The sequence below is a fragment of the Molothrus aeneus genome, chromosome 11 (assembly GCF_037042795.1).
Source record: "Molothrus aeneus isolate 106 chromosome 11, BPBGC_Maene_1.0, whole genome shotgun sequence".
In the NCBI taxonomy this organism is placed as follows: domain Eukaryota; kingdom Metazoa; phylum Chordata; class Aves; order Passeriformes; family Icteridae; genus Molothrus; species Molothrus aeneus.
The window spans coordinates 1,633,123-1,649,200 of record NC_089656.1 but is presented as its reverse complement, the minus strand read 5'-3'; the positions used below and the strand labels follow the sequence as shown (position 1 = coordinate 1,649,200).

The 16,078-nt window shown below is 46.8% G+C and overlaps 2 protein-coding genes across 3 annotated transcripts; one reads left to right on the top strand and one right to left on the bottom strand.

Annotated features, from left to right (window-relative positions):
* Positions 1-11: 11 nt before the first annotated feature.
* Positions 12-4,009, bottom strand: LOC136561115 (chemokine-like factor). Its single transcript, XM_066557257.1, has 4 exons — positions 3,717-4,009; positions 3,483-3,641; positions 1,981-2,076; positions 12-408 (listed from the first exon to the last, which is right to left on the bottom strand). Exons 1-4 carry the CDS (start codon positions 3,876-3,878, stop codon positions 304-306), a joined length of 522 nt encoding a protein of 173 aa, XP_066413354.1. The 5' UTR covers positions 3,879-4,009; the 3' UTR covers positions 12-303.
* Positions 3,972-15,820, top strand: TK2 (thymidine kinase 2). Of its 2 annotated transcripts, none has more exons than XM_066557255.1 (10): positions 3,972-4,108; positions 4,782-4,819; positions 5,567-5,641; positions 6,987-7,040; positions 8,934-9,023; positions 10,350-10,423; positions 12,897-12,985; positions 13,277-13,356; positions 14,899-14,979; positions 15,375-15,820. In XM_066557255.1, exons 1-10 carry the CDS (start codon positions 4,012-4,014, stop codon positions 15,471-15,473), a joined length of 777 nt encoding a protein of 258 aa, XP_066413352.1. In that variant the 5' UTR covers positions 3,972-4,011; the 3' UTR covers positions 15,474-15,820. The 2 variants fall into 2 exon arrangements, with proteins under 2 accessions (XP_066413352.1, XP_066413353.1); XM_066557256.1 differs by lacking the exon at positions 3,972-4,108 and adding an exon at positions 4,178-4,265.
* The last annotated feature ends 258 nt before the right edge of the window (positions 15,821-16,078 follow it).

The following is a 16,078-nucleotide window of genomic DNA, read 5'->3' as shown; positions in this document are numbered from 1 at the left end:
ATGCACTTAAGCCCGTTTGTATTTTCTTTTTATTAGAGAAAGAACGCAACCATGAAAATAATTTTCATACAGGTAAAAACATTTCTAAACAAGTTTAGAAAAACACGACAATTTTCCCGAAGCTTTAACTGGTGAAATTGTAATGCTGAAACTGCATTTGGAAAAGTACAAAACCTTATGAATGATACTTGCAGAAACATCAGTGCACAGGAAATTCAAAAGTGAGCACATGAAAACACAAACTCTTTAAAAGAGAGTGGGAAAACCGAATGGAGAACTCATTCTTTCACTAACATGTCATTCTTATTTGGCAGGAGCACTCCTTCCTCTTCCTCTATCAAGGCTAATCTTCTTGCAAAGAAGAACCACGTCGACAATGCAGAGAACAAGCAATATAAGACCCAACACCTATAAAAATTACCATAAAATTAGTTCCCCCACTCAGTCTCGAACTTTTACTGTAGTGACTCATCAGTAAACATATACTTGTTTCTGGCCTTGAAAATGTGTGTGATTTGAGAAAGCTGATAAATTTAATAACACCCACATTTACATCCCATTAGGCTTTCAGAGAGCTGTCTACAGCCTGCTCTGTTTGATGTTTGTGTCAGGCCTTGGAGGTAGTGTGGTGCTCTCCTTCAAAGCTAAGCTAATGCTGCACTATGCCAGACAATATTTTTATCCTAAATGAAAGCCCTTCTGTCTCTTTAAGGGCTGTTTAATTAATGGGACTGGCCCTGAGAAAAGTCAAGGGAAAGTCAGTATTCCTAGAAACAAGCCCAGCAGAAAAATGCTCTTCTTCTCTGGAGCTCTGAATGGGAAACATATTCCAAATTGAAGAAAATGTACTAAATTATTTAAAAAATAGACAACCTCAGGAAGGTAACTGGAGAAATGTGTTTGCAGAAAAGCCACTGAGTTAACTCACTCAGCTCCTGCCCTTCAGCCCCATCCCACATGCACACTGGGGGTTTTTATGCAAGCACTGCATTATCTGATCAGGGGAGTTATTTTCAGGAAAGCTCTTGGGAGGGCACAGGTCAAGGCACTTTGTGCCTCAGGAGAACAGGCTGGGGGTGATTCTGTCCCTTCCAGCACTGAAGATGTCACATGTTCTACCTAAACCTGTGTTCCCAGCTACCTGCTCAGTCTCCTGCTCCCACCTTTAATTTCTGTGAACTCCACAACTGAGAATATAAATTCTATTCCAGCACAGTCACTCTTACAGAAAGTCTCCTTTTTGCTTAGGATGCCATTGCCAGTGAAGCCATCAGCTTTCCCCCTCACCATCTAAGCTGAGTTTGAAAGAGCTCCGTGGCAGCTTTTAGGTTTCTTTTGGTTGCTTGTCACATTTCAGCTTATCTTGTACTTCTAGAGACTTTCAAAACTGAAGGGTTTTCTTTCCATCCTTATTGTTTTTTAAGGTTAATTACATTAATTGCCATTTGAATTAAAAATACCAGTTAAACTATTAAACTGATTTCATCTTAAGAACACAAAATTCTTACAATCATAGTAAGAACAAAACCCCTTTTTAACTGACATAATTCCTCAGTTTGTGTCAGAAAAAATAATGTACATGCCAGGAGGGAGGTACCAGCGTGTCTGTTAAAAAGTTTCAACTCTTTTTAGGACAGTTGGCATTTTTTCTCAAGACTGGGTAGTCCTAAAAGAGCTAGGGATTCTCCCACCTAGGATTTCAAGCTATGGTAGCAATCGTAGGTTACTTAAAAACTCTAAAAATTTTCAGTGTTTCAGTACTTCTCTGCAGGAATTCCTAAGTCTTGTAACATCTTTAGATTACTAGTGATGTGAAGATTATTTTCTTTTAATGAGATACACTGGATGTAACTTGTTTGCTACTGCTGAGTGTTCTTCCAAGACAGTTGTTTGCATGGTCCTACCACAATGTGAGTGTACTAAGAGGTTCAAATCACTGCACTCTAAGAACTGAAATTCATTAACAATGCTCCTACTTACTCCTCCAGCCAATGTTCCCTTGTTGGTCTTGATTATTATTGCAAACAAGGCCACAACGAGGAGGAACAACGCTGCAATCACCGAGTTGAAAATATCCTGAAACAGCCAGTGGAAGCAAAATATTTATTCTGAAATACAGGCCTGAAGGAGAGTGTGGAGAGCTCCCAGCACAGAAGGGATGGTTCAAAGCAGCTGGACTGCCGTGGAGACAGTTACAGCAATATCTGTGTGAGAGGACACTGACACCCAGTGGTTTGATCACAAAAAGAGTGTTTACAGTAAAAGTTCCTTGTTTTACCTGTCTTCTGTTGTTTTTGCATCAAATTTTTGCAACTTGGCTACACCTGAGAGACTGAGGCAGCAAATACACGTACAAAAGGGAGGTAAGAGGAGATCTTGTTAGTATTTGAGTGAAAGTGTGTGACTAATTTGTGATGTGAAGGTGTTACACAATGAGGCAAACAGTGCCTGTGCCAGGAGGGGCTGTTATCGGATCCAGCAGCTGCCCAGGAACTGATGGAACAGAACACTCTGTTAGGAGAACCTGCCTCAGCCTCCACAGAACACTGGGGCTTGCCTTACCTGTACAGAAACAATCACTGGGCCACTGAACACCTCCTTTGGGACAGGTGATCCCTCCAGGTCACAGGCCTGCTGGTGCTCACAGCCAGCGGCCACAGCAGCCAGGGGACATTGGGGACAGCCATACCCACAGCCAGGGGACAGCCATACACACAGCCAGGGGACAGCCATACCCACAGCCAGGGGACAGCCATACCCACAGCCAGGGGATACTGGGGACAGCCATACCCACAGCCAGTGGACAGCCATACCCACAGCCAGGGGACACTGGGGACAGCCATACCCACAGCCAGGGGACAGCCATACACACAGCCAGGGGACATTGGTACCCACAGCCAGGGGACATTGGGGACAGCCATACCCACAGCCAGGGGACACTGGGGACAGCCATACCCACAGCCAGGGGACAGCCATACCCACAGCCAGGGGACATTGGTACCCACAGCCAGGGGACATTGGGGACAGCCATACCCACAGCCAGGGGACACTGGGGACAGCCATACCCACAGCCAGGGGACAGCCATACCCACAGCCAGGGGATACTGGGGACAGCCATACCCACAGCCAGTGGACAGCCATACCCACAGCCAGGGGATACTGGGGACAGCCATACCCACAGCCAGTGGACAGCCATACCCACAGCCAGGGGATACTGGGGACAGCCATACCCACAGCAAGGGGACATTGGGGGCAGCCATACCCGCAGCCATGGGACATTGCTACCCTCAGCCAGGGCACAGAACCCACAGCCAGGGGACACTGGGGACAGCCATACCCACAGCCAGCGGACAGTAGAACCCATAGCTATGAGACATTGGTACTCACGGCCAGGGGACATTGGTACCCAGCGTCCATCAATACTCACGGCCGGGGACACGGGTACTCACAGCCATCAGTACTCACAGCCCACGGGTACTCACAGCCAGCGGCCAGAAGATGAACCGCATCTGCACGTCGAGCCTTAGCAGGTAGAGCAGCAGGAACAGGACGGTGATCACCGTCTCCATGCCGGCCAGCGCCGTGTAGGCCCCGTGCGCACCCGAGGCCGCGAAGCAGATGAAGGCGGCCAGCGCCACCAGCTGCGGGACAGGAGGGGACGGGGTCAGCGCCGGCCCGGGCCTTGCCCGTGGGCCCCGGGCCGCCCCCGGCCGTACCGTGCGGGCGATCTTCAGCGCGCCCCGCGGCGAGCGGGGGAAGGCCCGGTCCACCTGCACCCGCCCTGTGGCGGCCGGGCGGCGCGCGGCGGGACCGGGACTCCGGGACGGCGGGAGCCGGGGAGATCCCGGGGCCGATTCCACAGGTGATGCCGGGGCCATCGCCGGCGCTGAAGCAGCCCCGCCTCAAAGCGCCGGGGAGGAGGAAGTGATGGCTCGGCGGCGGAAGGGCCGGGCCGGGGCGGGCCGGAGCTGGTGCGGCGCGGTCCGGTCCGGGCGGCAGTGGGGATGGGCAATGTGGCGGCGGGGCGTGGCCTGGGCGTGGGGCCGGCGGGGCGCGGGCACTGCCGTCCCCGGCCCCTCAGCGGGCGGGCCCCGCGCCGCTGCCGACCGTAAGTGCGGGGTGGAACCGCGGGGTCGGGCTGGGCCGGGCGGCCGCCCCTGGGCCCGGCTTCGGCTCTGTGCGAGCTCTCGGGATGCACTGGAGCGGCTCCGGGGGAGCGGGAGCGGGGTCAGACCCGGGAGCGGCTCCGGGGGAGCAGGAGAGAGGTCGGACTCTGGGGCGGCTTTGGGGCAGCAGGAGCGGGGTCAGACTGGAGCTCTGAGCGCCCAGCCCGTCCTTGCCTTCCTGCCCTGCTTGCCTGGGTGAAGGCTCTTGTAAGCTCAGCTTGGCTTGGACAGGTTTTTACCGCTGTTTTGAGGTGTAAGGTGCTTGTTTTGGAGCTGCTCTGTAATCCTCGCCCTTACCCCGCCGGGCCTGTGAGGCCAGTGGGTGCTGCTCCAGCTGCTCTTTCCAAAATTTATTTTTCCCCCGTGCAGACCGACTGAGGAGCAGCAGATGCAGCAAAAATCTGGTGAAAGTGTGAGCAGTCACCGTCGGACTCTTGGCAGTGTCAGGGACAGAGGAGAACTTTAGCTAAATCTGTGTCAGTCGGTGCCACAATGCGTCTGTTACATGACCCAATAATTACTGAAAACTGGCCTGGAGGGTCTCACATTAAGAGACGCAATCTAACAAAGTTATGAAAATTGCTTTGATTTAACTGTTGTTTATTTCCATTCTAGATAAGCATCTGATAAAAAAAGATGCTAGAAAGAGAATTGTAAGTATTTGCATTTTGTTCAGAAAACAAAGTAAAAAGTGCCGCCTCCTTCACTGTAATCCATTATAATTTGAGTGCGTGTGTAATGGCAGCCGTAGCCATAGCTGTGTCACTGTGTGGTGTGTCTGTCGTTGGCTCATACTCTGTGCAAGGCTATGCTGGTCTAGTTCTGAAAATTGTCGTAAAATTGTGGGAGATCTGTGCAAAAATTGTGAGGGCTTGTGTCAGGACAGGTGGCAGGGTGGGTTCACTCTTGCATGTGCAGCCTTGCCATTGCCTTATATAACCCCCCATGGCTATAAATTATTTTAAGACAGTTGAAAAAAAATTCTCTGAGTCTATTTGAGTTGTTTAGGTTTGTGAAAATAAAAATGTGATCCCTCTTAAGGTTTAAGCTATCTATGTAATGGATGCTGAGGTTATTATTCCAGCTGGCACTTACTTGAAGTTGGGAGTCAGGTCTCTGAGGTGGGTTGTGGCAGAGTGGGGAGCAGCAGGTGACCCTCTGGAATCCCTGGGGTCCTGGGAAGGGGAAGAACGCTGGAAGCAGGACAGGGGCTGGCTGTGGGGGTAGCAGGGAGGGAAAAAGTGATGTTCTGGGGGAGTCACAGCATCCAAAGGGATCCCATGAAATAATCTGTTCCCAGCGTGGGGAGCTGGCATGTTGGAATGGGCAGGGGGCATTCCTGACACACTGTCACTGCTCTGCCACAGTGTGGGGCTCAAAGTGACTCTGCTTTTCACCAGATCTGCATCGAGGGCAACATTGCCAGTGGAAAAACAACATGCCTGGATTATTTTGCACAGACTACCAGCATTGAGGTACTGGATGCACCTTTCTTTGTCCTTATTTCCTCACTGAGCAGCTGCTTGTCTTAGATCCAATGTGTCCTTGGGTGCGAGAGGAGGGAGCAGCAGGGACTGAGCCAGGGGCTTGCTGGGGCACCACCCCAACTTTTTACAGTCAAATTGCAGCAGAGAAATGTAGATCACATGTGGTATGTACTGGATGCCAAAATACCAGAAAAACCTGTGAATCAGTGTTTATGCCTTCATTAAATAACAGCAACCCACAGAGCATGGGCATGTTTGGACTTGCTGGTTTGCCCTTTCATGTCACTGAAATCTTGGATGGGTCTGGTAAAAGCAAAGTAAAGAATTATTATGTAAAAATACCTGTGCTATGTAACAGAGATCCCAGTAAATAGATGGCTTTTTTAATAAAAGGAAAATCTGTTAGAACTGTTTCAGGAGATGTCTTAGACTGATCTGGTATTTGATTTCATGTTGCTTAGAAGCAGGTTAGGGGAAGGGCAGGCTTCTTGCATTTTAAACAAAATCAAGGTCAAACCTTAGTGAACAATTGTTCTTGTACAACAGATATTAATGCTTTCCCCAACAGAGCTGGCAACACATTTGGCAATAAGTTTTAGGAGTCCTCATAGAAATGCTGGGTTGCCAGATGTTATTTGGTGATTTAACAGGAATTATCCTTATGAAGTAATTAACTATTAATCCAAAGGATAACAGACTTTAATTTGCATACAGTGCAGCATTTTAAAGTAGCTACTTAGGTTCCTAGGCTGATGAGATTCTCTTAGGCCTGACTCTACAGTATTATTGTAGATTTAGACCCTGCTTGAACCAGGCAGGTCTCTTGTGATTTTACCTATTCTGGGTAGAAGCTTTTCTGATTAATTTTGTAAAAGATTTGAATACATTTTGTTTGTTAGAACACAAAAATAAAATGAAAATGAATGTGGTAGCAGTCTGATCCTCTTCCTTTGCTGACAAGTGTTACTTTCTGAGAAGTTAATTTGTGAGGGGATGGACTTGTCATTTAAATGCTAAGTACTCTGCTAAGCTGATCTTTCCCTTACATGGCACCGATTTTGACTAAAAAAAAATTCTCTCCAGGCTTATGAGGTGTTTAAAAATGCTAAGAAGACATTGGATATTGACATGTCTCTATTTTTAGCAGTGTTCATTATTACCTTTTGTGTTACAAAAGTGCTGGTTTTTTAAGTCCCATGAGCTTTCCAAACAAGACCTGAATGCTCTGATTTACTGCACAAGTATTCCTGAAGAATAGTTGTACACTTTTAGGGTCACATTAAGTATTTTGAATCTAAGATGTATTTAACATGGAGTAATTCTTTTAAACCAGGTTTTGAAGGAACCCTTGACCAAGTGGAGGAATGTTCGAGGCCATAATATCCTGGTAAGTGGAGAAATTATTCCTGCAGTTACAGTGACTGTTCTTTTAGCAAGACATGTGTGATGGCTTTTTATCAGCCAGCAAAACTGCTACAAAAGGTGTAATCCAAATCTCACACAGCAAAAGAGCTTCTACTGTGGTTAAGACATGCATGTAATAGAAACTCTGCATATAAAATGTGGTTTTGGCAAGGACTGGGTGTCCAGTGGGGTGAGTTAAAGCAATTCCCAGGAGGGTAAGCCCTGAGTGTGGCAGTTGTTTCTAAATGTGCTTGTTTTGTTGTGCCTGTTTCAAAGCAGGGAAGGAGGTGAGGTGAGGGGTGGATCTGTCAGGTAATGTTGTTTGACTGGAGATCTGTGAACAGTTCTGGAGCCCCCAGCATAGAAAGGACATGGAACTGTTGGAGAGAGTCCAGAGGAGGCCATGGAGGTGCTGAGGGGACTGGAGCAGCTCCCCTGTGGAGCCAGGCTGGGAGAGCTGGGGCTGCTCAGCCTGGACAGGAGAAGTTTGTGTGGAGAGCTCACAGCTCCTTCCAGGCTCTGAGGGGCTGCAGGAACCCAGAGAGGGACAATTCCTCAGGAACTGCAGTGACAGGAGCCAGGGAATGGCTGCCAGTGCCAGGGCTGGATGGGATCTTGGGAATTAGGAATTGTTCCCTGGCAGGGTGGGCAGGCCCTGGCACAGGTGCCCAGAGCAGCTGCCCCTGGATCCCTGGCAGTGCCCAAGGCCAGGCTGGACACTGGGGCTGGAGCAGCCTGGGACAGTGGGAGGTGTCCCTGCCATGGCAGGAGTGGCACTGGATGGGATTTAAGGTCCTTCCAACTCTTTAACCCTGCATGAATCTGTGATCCTGTGGCTGCTGCAGGTGAGGAAAATTCCCCTCAGTGAGGAGTTGAGGGCTTCCATTGTCCTTTGGGTGGCTGAGGATTCTTGGAGCTGCTCCCCCAGGATGTCCCTGGGTCCCAGCTGCAGCTGCACACTGGCCTTGCTGGGATGCTGGAAGGGGTCCCTGCTGCCAGCCCTGTGCTTGGGGCTCAGCCCCTCTGCAGAAACCCCACTGTGCCTGAGGCAGGCTCTGTGCTCTGCAGTGTAGACACACCCCAAGCCATACTTGCCCTGACATGTGTTAAATACCATCAGTGTTAGCACAGGCCCTCTGCAACAGTAAATTGTCCCTCCTAGGAGTTGCTGATGCCTTTCTGATTGTTAGTAAAGGGGTGGGGCATGAGGTGCATGACACCACAGCAGCCTTGGAGCAATGGTAAAGTCTGATCTTGGCAGGGAGCAAAGCAGAAGGTCAGACCTGTGGGATGAAGCTTTGCTGCTGTCTTAAAACTTGTCACCTCAGCCAAAAGACACTGAATGATGTTTTATTTTGAGTGAGATCCTTTCTCTGCTCTGCAGGATAGATGGTTGCTTTTAAGTTCTATGTGAGTGTGGAATTGCAGCAATCAGAAAGTGGAACAGCTACCTGAGAGCTGCTGTGAGGGTCCTTTGGGAAGAATAGCCTGTGTTAAAGGACACCTGTTCTGAGGCCCAGACCATACTTAGAACCCTGTAGGATTTCTGGATGCACTGAGGGTCTGTCAGGGCACAAAAATAATGTAGTAGGTGGGTTTTTTTCATTACTTGGCTCTGACTGTTCCATGTGCAGAGTAACTAATTCCTGCTGCGTTCAGCCAGCCTCCCACTCGGTGTCTGCAGGGACAGGGCTGTAATTCTGCATCTCCATTGTGGAGACCAAATGATCATCTTGGTCAAACCTGATGTCAGCTCTTTTAGCACACTTCTTAGAGCCATGCTGTTGTAGGGAAAAGTTTCCTAAATACCCAACTTCCTCTTGTGCTGTTTGTCCTTACAAATGTCCATCTGTCCTGCTGCTATCTCTGACCCCAGGGCTTAATGTACCAGGATGCATCAAGGTGGGGGATAACTCTGCAGACCTATGTCCAGCTGACCATGCTGGAGCAGCACACCAGGCCCATGGTAAGGAAACTTCTTTTAATTTTACGAGTAATTAGATGTGGTTATGAGTGCTAAATCCCTTTAACATTGTATTCAATAATTAGGATGCTGTGTGCATTCACTCTTTGTTCCTGCAGTGAGCAGGAATTTCTGTGGTGCACATTGATATACTCAGCATTGCTCTGGGGGTAAAACCTCTGCCTCCTGCCTGCTCACAACTTCCCCAAAGTGATGCTGCTCTTTGGGCACACCCTCCAGGGCTAGGCTTGCACAAATCTCTTCCTCATTTCATGTCAGTGACTTGTCTGGAATTTCATTATTTGATATCTTTGGCAAACACCAAGTAATCCCTGGTTAGAATTCATAGTACTGCTTCCTGCTGTCTAGTACAAATTTAACCATTGCTTCTTCTGTTTATGCAAAATACTTCCACTACCATTTTCTGTTCCTTTTTCAGGTGGTTGACATCCTTTCTTTCTTGTAATTTTTTCTTCTTTTTAATATTAAATTTCACATCCTACCTTTTTATCAAGATTTCTTCATTCTTTTTTCCTTCAAATACCTTTTGTTACATTCCATGCTGTCTTCCATTCCCTGATTACAAGACCTGGTCTTAGATGCCGTGCTTCTATTTTACTGATTGTTCTTATGTTCTGTTTTCTGAGTTTGTGTCAGGCCAAACTGTTGGCAGTGACAAATATGAAAGTGGCACATATAATCATTAGGTTTTTGGAAGAGATGTTTTTCCAAGACAATAGAAATCCTGTTCTGTTGGAGTTGTTCATTCAAGAATTCCTGAGGATTTCCCTCTGAGCTTTTTTGTCATTTGAGCCTTGCTGGAGCCATTTTTCCTTTGTTAATGTGCAGAAACCTGGGTGAGAAGTAGCTCTGCCAGGCCCAGGAGTGTCAGAGAATCTCCCTGCTCCAGCATGAAGTGCTGGTGGAACACGTGCAGGGCTGGCTGAGGCCAGGGCTCTGTCAGCTGCAGTCACTCCTTTTAAAAGTCCTGTTTCCTTTCTTGAATGTGTCTGATGTCAGCTGTGTGCTGTGACCAGCAATGCATGGCATGGAGCAGTAGTTCCCATTGTCCTGCAGATCCCAAATGCACTGCTGCTTTTTTGTACTCTGAGTTACCTTCCCCTGCTCAGCTGAATGCTGAGCACTTGGCCTTGAACTGGTGTCTGAATAACAAATCAGAGTAAGATCAGGAGCCTTGTTTGCTTTGTGCTTCCCACCCTCCTGGTAAGTTTGCTTCTCACAAGATGTGAAAATTGTATTTCATATGTGCCATATGAGTGTGAAAAGAAAGAAGCATGAAAATGTACAGAGTCGGGTTCTGTGTTGCAGATTTCCCCCATAAGGATGATGGAGCGGTCGATTCACAGCGCAAAACACATTTTTGTGGAAAACCTCTATCGAAGGTGTGGCATGTGGTTTTCTGCTTTACTTTATTGGATTCATTATTTTAAATATAGATCTAATCAAATGATCATTCCTTTGGTAATGTGCATTTTAGGGGCCTGTGGAATCTGCCAGTTCTGTGTTGGAGTGTGTTTGGTATGGGCTGTGCTGCCCACTTCCTGTAGGACTCTGCAAAACCTTTTTCAGCAGTGCTCCTGAGTATTGAGCACTCAGTATTATTTAGACACCATCTATTGAAGTTACTGGCTCTCCAGCTGAGTACCCAAATCTTGCTTGAATCAAACACATGCTGGACAGATAAAAAACCACAAAGATAGAAAGAATAAGACTGTGGGAGGTAGAGAACTGGGCAGTGTTAGCCAGCCTGGCATCCAGGGCTCTCAAGTCCTGTGCTCTTGCTCAGAATCAGGATTGACAGGATCAAAATAGACTGCAAGCCTTGGTAGGCTGTGAGTAAAGAAAGAACAATTGTAACAGTTACACCTAACTGCCCTGGGTGTAACTCACCTGTCCCAAATAGGCAGGAATCAGGGTTTGTTTGTTTGTTTGGAGTGCTGAATTTCTGTCCAGGAGTGTATGTGACAGATGGGTTTTAGTGGGTTTTTCAGTGGCCTTGAGGGACTGGAACAGTAACAAACCCCAGTTTGTGCCACAAGGTGTCATCCATGCTGCACGAGCACCTCTCTGCCATGGGAAAGCCTCTGGAAGTTCTTACTCACCCAGTCCACACACAGTGCAAGCAGCCTGCAATATCCTCATTTTTAGTTACTGGCTTCTTTTTTCATTGTAGACAAAGTGCTTTTTTCCTAAAGACTTAGTTGCTCTGAGGCTAAATCTGTTTGTGGCAACACTGTGAGTTAATAATAACAATTTTAAGGGCATCTAAGATGTTTTGCACTTTTTAAATGTTGAAAAAAGGCATTTGCTTTGTTTTGTTACAACAAGCTAGAAGGCAGCTGATAGAACCAACAGCAATTCAAAAGAAAATAATGTGTAAAAGGATTATAAATAAAAGAAGGAATAATTGAGGAATGTATGAAATTAAAAACACATTAAAAAATGGAGTCAGTCTGGCTGTGTGAGGTGAGTGTTAAGTGTGTGCACATGAGTGTGCAGGGTGTGCTGTAGGTGAGCACTGCAGTTCACTGTCCCTCTGAGTCCATCACTGCTCAGGACAGAAACTCACTCTGTTCATGTTGGATTTAGGCAGTAAAAACCTGACTTGGTAGGAGCCAAATGCCAGCAAACTTTGGAAGTGTAAACACCATTTTGTGCCTTTTATATACCTGTATCTTTATGGATCTTGAGCCAGAGTCCTCCCAGGGTTACCCAGGGAAAGCAGAGATGTGCTGTCTGTAGGGCAGGTCAGTGCAGAATTGACTTGGATGTATTTGTCCTTTAGGGTAAGAACAGTGGAGCTTTTTCTTATTTCCAGTTCCTTTCAGCCTTCCTATTTCCCCATCTATCCTGGAGAGAAGCAGCACAATAAGACTTTGGCTGATGTAGATCCCTGCTACCCAGAACTGCTGTGATTATCAAGAAGAGCAGCAGTGAGCAGTGTTACCCCATTTCTGGATGGCAGATCAAGAGGGGACCTGCCACAAACAGGGATTTTGCTTTTTTTCCATACTTAGGGAAATATCTGTATTACTTTTGTTCACTTTTGCAAGTGATCAAAGCAAGTTACCAGGAGACTGGTTTAGAAATCTGTGGAGTATTTTTTTCTTCAGTCCTATTTAAAATGGCCTAACTGGTCCTAATCATTCAGCTGGAGAGCACAGGAGCCTCTCAACTCCATCTTCCTAAAGTTTTTTCTATTGCAGAAGTGTTTAGGAAAGAGTATGGAGTATGTGTTATTGTCACCAGTTTTGCAGAGAGGATACTGTAAAATTAGTAATATTTGACACTCAGGAATCTGGTAATAAGTGAAAATTGATACACTAATAAAAACATAGTATGTGATTCTTAACATGTCCTCAGTAACTCCCTTTTGCTTGAGTTGTCTGATACTTTATTGTTGTTGCTGAGATAACTTTGGGACATTTGTCTCCAACATTCTGTGCTCTGAGTTCAGAGTTAAGCATATTGAGTATTTCACTACTCTTTCCACAAATATTTCTTACAGTGGGAGTAAATTTATTGACACATGGACATTATATTTTTGCTGCCTTTTACTGTGGCTTCTGTAAGGAATTGTTGGTGCTGCTCAGTAAATCCAGCCCTTCTGGTGACATGCCCTGGGACAGATTTGATACAGAGAACCTGAGCAATAAATACCATTGAGTACTTAAAAAAAAAAGGAAAAGATTTGGTCTTTCTGATTTATAAACAATGGTTTATGTGGCCTTCAATTTGCATGGGCTTCTTTTCACAAATGTTGGAGTCAGTGGGGAGGGATTGTGGTCAGGTGAGCAAAATGAGAGTTTGGAGTTATCTCTGCATGCTGCTCAGATGCCTCTTGTGTTTGTTCAGTGGGAAAATGCCAGAGGTGGATTATGCTGTCCTAAGTGAATGGTATGACTGGATCCAGAACAACACTGATGTTTCAGTTGATTTGATAGGTAACATCTTGATGGGTCTGGAGGGCTGTGTTTGTGGGTGGGTTTCCTTTCTGGGAGAAGAAAAAAATTCTTGTTTCTTGGGTCATAAATAATCAGATTATTCAGCATAAAAGTGGCCACCATCAGACAGCTTGGGTTTGTGGGTGGTTCATGGGTTGGGTAATGCCAAAGGGGAGGTCCAGTGGTGGTACCCCAGCCAGGATCCTTCCCTTCTATAGTTTGTGAAGTGAGTTTCTTATTTGCTTTTAAAGCTGATCCTTGAACATAACTCTTAACATTTTTTTCCTGCAGTTTATTTGCAGACATCTCCTGAAGTTTGTTATGAGAGGCTAAAGACACGATGCAGGGAAGAGGAAAAAGTCATTCCTCTGGTAAGGAGTTCCTCTGATACATGTGCTTACAAGGAGCTTTGAAAACAGAACAATTCCAATTCAAGTACTAAAATTGTATCCAGAATGTGGTGCAGCTGTTTCCACTGCAAATTAAACCCTGAGTACTGAATTTAGATTTATTTTTTATAAATGATCTGTCATGCATGCTGACTCTCCCAGGTGTTCTGCTGTAGCTGGCTTCAGGTGCAGCATTAATCAACTGCTAATCTTCTCTAGGATGTAAAAGTCAATTGCCTTGGTACCATGAAATGGCACAAAAGCACCCAGGTGTAGCATGGCTGCCTGGCCTTGCAGGTGCTGAGGTTTCTGTGGGCACTTTGCTGTCTGCTCCCTCCAGGATGTTTGTGCATGAAAAGTGTCTGTGCAGTGGCTGAAAGGAAGCAGCTCCTTGAAAACTGTGAGCTTGGGAATCTGCTTTAAAACAAGCTGTGCTGATGGAGCAGTGATCTCTGTGCCAGTTCACAGCATGGCCGCTCGTGCCATGAGGCCTCTAAAGGAGCCTGACCAGACATGAATGCAGCTCCCTCTGCCGCTCCCTCTGCCGCTCCCTCTGCCGCTCCCTCTGCCGCTCCCTCTGCCGCTCCCTCTGCCGCTCCCTCTGCCGCTCCCTCTGCCGCTCCCTCTGCCGCTCCCTCTGCAGCTCCCTCTGCAGCTCCCTCTGCCGCTCCCTCTGCCGCTCCCTCTGCCGCTCCCTCTGCCGCTCCCTCTGCCGCTCCCTCTGCCGCTCCCTCTGCAGCTCCCTCTGCCGCTTCCCTCTGCCGCTTCCCTCTGCCGCTTCCTCTGCCGCTTCCTCTGCCGCTTCCTCTGCCGCTTCCCTCTGCCGCTTCCCTCTGCCGCTTCCCTCTGCCGCTTCCTCTGCCGCTTCCTCTGCAGCCCGGAGTGGGTGGCTCAGGAGAAGCAATCGTCAGTTGAAGATCTGTGCAAAGAGCTAAATCTTGGGCCATGTGAAATTTTGAGAATAAATCCTCCTGTAGTGGATTTGAAGAGCCCTTGTGTTATTTTGCAGCTCTGCTGAAGAAGAGGGGAGCAGTTATGAATGAGCAATGTGAAGTGGTCTCCATGAAGAAAAAAACCAGTTCATGACAGGCAGGAGAGCTTTTAGAGGAAATTGAGTTATCAGAAAGTGAACTGGGAATTCTAGGGAAATGTACTGACACAGAAAGTGCCTCCCATACATATTCTTTGCAGCCTTGCCCTTTTTGTCCTTACTGTGTTGTATATTTTTTCTGTAAAATCTTGAACCACGTTTTACCTGTGGGAGAGAATCATGGTTGCTTGATCTTAAAAGGAGCTGAGAGCCCTGTGCTCCTGTAAGCTGTGTCTTTGAGGTCTTCCTGGAGTTAAACTTTGTACTGGGAATTAATTTTTCTCAAAAACCTTCTGATGCTTTTTATTTTTTGTTAGTGGAAGATATGTCTTGCAGGCTTTCATATGTGTCTCTTAACTACTTCCCAATGCATAGAGATTGCAATGTGTGTGTCATCCCTGGGCATTTGTATTATTCCAGTGCCTCTTTTCTAGGAATATTTAGAAGCTATTCATGAGCTCTATGAAGAGTGGCTCATTAAACGTGCACTGTTTGAAGTTTCCTGCCCAGTACTTGTGAGTATTATTTTTATTATAACCAATTAGGCATGTGGGGGATTGTGCTTTCCAAATAATAGGAGCATTGTTTAGTGGTAAAAGTAAATAAATCTGCTTTTCTGATAGCCTTTGGAGAAGGACAGCCTCAGACAAATGTGATAGCTGTTGGTGTGTAGCACAAAAGGGGGGTCTGCCATCTCTGCAGTGGAATTTGAGGGGCCGTTCACTGGGATTGCTTGCAGGATCAGCCATGAACTTTTCAGGGAATGCCAAGTTCCCAGCAGAAGGCAGCTTGGGCAAATCCATAGGAGCATCCCAGTTTGGCTGCACTGGTAGTCCTGTTCTGTTCTGCTGAAAAGAAACCAAGTTTGATGGTGTCAGCTATTGCCAGTGTTCATCCTCTTCTCTCCAAGGTTATTGGAGCTGACCATGACATGCAGAAAATGGTAGAGAAGTATGAAGAAAACCGGGACCAAATACTGAACCCAGCTAACAGACAGCACTGTTTATAGAAGCCTGTGACTGTTGTATCAGAAATCAGCTACTGAAGTCTGAGTTGGTATTTTTAATATTTAAATATAATAGGTGTTGTTTTTGCACTATGCTTTGTAGAATGCTATGGACTTACATCTCTGAAATGATCAGGTACCAATCAGGAACAGAATGTGAATCAATTCCCTTTGTGTTTTTAGGTTTTCCATCAGCTTTACTGTGTCAGTTCTGTTCAGCTAAAATATGGCTGTTTTCCTGATTTCCTATTTCACTGCTGCTTCCTAGAAGTAACTTTACTTTTTCCCCCCCCAAAGACAACTCTGTTGTTGTAATTTGAAATAAACAGTTTATTACAATGTTCCTCTGAGGGAGGGCACCTGAGGTTTCTCTTAATGCCCCCTTGGGATGAATTGGGCTGAAACAACACCAAAGGGCCAGGGTGTGTACGAGGGAGGTTTGTTTATGACAGAGCTGTCAGCCTGGCCCTGGGGCCCAGCAGATCAGCCTGAGTGTGAGCACACGGCATGGACAGGCTCACCCTGGGATCACCACAGGATCACCCCGGGATCACCAACCATGGGATCACTCTGGGATCACCACAGGATCACTAACCATAGGATCACTC